The sequence below is a fragment of the Lathyrus oleraceus genome, chromosome 2 (genome assembly GCF_024323335.1).
Source record: "Lathyrus oleraceus cultivar Zhongwan6 chromosome 2, CAAS_Psat_ZW6_1.0, whole genome shotgun sequence".
Taxonomy (NCBI): domain Eukaryota; kingdom Viridiplantae; phylum Streptophyta; class Magnoliopsida; order Fabales; family Fabaceae; genus Lathyrus; species Lathyrus oleraceus.
Genome location: NC_066580.1, coordinates 78,418,506 through 78,420,853, shown reverse-complemented (window position 1 = coordinate 78,420,853; position 2,348 = coordinate 78,418,506). Strand labels below are relative to the sequence as shown.

At 39.5% G+C, this 2,348-nt stretch overlaps 1 protein-coding gene across 1 annotated transcript; it reads right to left on the bottom strand.

Annotated features, from left to right (window-relative positions):
- Window positions 1-360: 360 nt before the first annotated feature.
- On the bottom strand, window positions 361-1,137 carry LOC127121999 (uncharacterized). The gene has a single exon (XM_051052418.1). The coding sequence runs from the start codon at window positions 1,135-1,137 to the stop codon at window positions 361-363; it is 777 nt and encodes a 258-aa protein (XP_050908375.1).
- Between the last annotated feature and the right edge of the window lie 1,211 nt (window positions 1,138-2,348).

Below are 2,348 nucleotides of genomic sequence, written 5' to 3'. Positions count from 1 at the left end.
TGGACCCATTGTCCATAATAATCTTCTAGGGGATCCCATAACGAAAAATGATATTACGCTTGATGAAGCGGGCAACCACCTGCTTAGTCACATTGGCATAGGAAGTAGCTTCCACCCACTTGGTGAAATAATCAATAGCCACTAAGATGAAACGGTGTCTGTTCGAAGCGTTGGGCTTAATGCATCCGATCATGTCAATGTCCCACATTGCAAAGGGCCATGGATAAGTCAAAACATTCAAAGGCATAGGAGGAACATGCACTTTATCAACATAAATTTGGCACTTGCGACACGATCTAGCATGATTGTGGCAATCAGTTTCCATGGTCATCCAGTAATAACCTGCTCTCAGAATCTTTTTTAGCCATGAATCTCCTCAATAATCATTTCTACTTCGTGTCTATCCACGCATCTGAGAAAAACATAATCATGACTCCTCTTATGCAACACATTACCATTCAAGGAAAACCCGACAAACAACTTCCTTAGTGTTTTCTTATATGTGATAGACGCATCCTCCGGGTACTCTTGTTTTTCAATGTATAATTTGATATCATAGAACCAAGGCTTATCATCTTGCACTTCATCATTAGCATAGCAAAATGCTGGCTCATCCAACCTCATAATTCTGATGAAGGGGGCCTCATTCACCCATTTAACTTTAAACATGGATGCCAAAGTAGCCAGTACATCTGCTAAGTGGTTCTCTTCTCTCGGGATATGGTCAAATGTGATCTCCTCAAAATATGGAATCAACTTCATTACATGCTCCCGATATAGAATCTGATTTGGGTGCCTCGTCTCCCATTCTCCTTTGATTTGGCTGATAACTAGAGCTGAGTCTCCGTATACCTCCAGAAATTTGATTCTCAAGTCAATAGTTGTTTCAATCCCGTAGAAGCAAGCTTCATATTCAGCCATGTTATTGGTGCAATCAAAACAAATTCTGGAAGTGAAAGGAATATGAAAACCTGTGGGAGAAGTAATGAAATCTCCAATACCATTTCGCAAAGCATTTGAAGCACCGTCGAACACAAGTGTCCATTGCGATCCTAGTTCGGGGCCTTCATCTAGATCTAGTATATTGTGATAATCTTTGAGAAACAACACATCCTCGTCAGAAAATTCAAACTTCATTGGCTAATAATCATCTATAGGTTGATGAGCCAAGTAATCAACAATTATACTACTCTTGATGGTGTTTTGAGTCATATACTCAATATCATACTCTATTAAAATCATTTGCGAATGAGAAACCCTTCCCGTGAGAGTAGGCTTTTCAAAAATATACTTAACCGGGTCCATCTTTGAGATCAACAAGGTAATATGAGTCAACATATACTATCTCAACCGACGAGCAACCCATGCCAGAGCTAATCAAGTTTTCTCGAGCAGTGAATATATGATTTCACAGCTGGTAAACGTTTTGCTCAGGTAGTATATTGCATGCTCATTTCGGCTGGACTTGTCATGTTGGCCCAATACACACCCCATTGACTCATCGAGGACAATAAGGTACATGATCAACGATCTTCCTTCTACTAGAGGCATCCGAATTAGACGTTCATGCAAGTATTCCTTTATTCTTTCAAATTCTCTTTGACAATTTTCGTTCCACCGGACGACCTGATCTTTTCTTAATAACTTGAACATTGGTTCACAAGTGGCTGTTAGATTGGAGATGAATCTAGCAATCTAGTTCAACCTCTCTAAGAAACCACACACTACTTTTTCTGTCTCTAGTTCAGGCATCTCTTGAATTTCTTTAATTTTCGCAGGATCAACCTCAATTCCTCTTTCGCTTACCAGAAAGCCAAGTAATTTACCGAATCTTACCCCGAAGGTAAATTTGTTGGGATTCAACCTCAATCTGAATTTCCTCAATCTCTCAAAAAATTTCTGCAAGTTGATTAGATGTTCTTCCTCCGTATGGGACTTTGAAATCAGATCATCCACATAACACTCAATCTCCTTATGGATCATGTCATGAAAGAGGGTCACCATAGCGCGCTGGTAGGTTGCCCCTGCGTTCTTCAAACCAAAAGGCATTACCTTGTAACAAAAGGTTCCCCAAGGCGTGATAAACATGGTATTATCCATATCTTCTAGAGCCATTTTGATCTGATTGTAATTGGAGAATCCATTCATGAAAGAAAATACCGAGAATTAATCAATATTATCTACCAATACATCAATATGAGGAAGCGAGAAATCATCCTTGGGACTCATTCTATTCAAAACCCCATAGTCAACACACAATCTTACCTTACCATCCTTATTAGGCACGTGAACAATATTAGCTACCCAAACAGGATAAGAAGTAACAGCCAGAAAACCTGCATCAAACT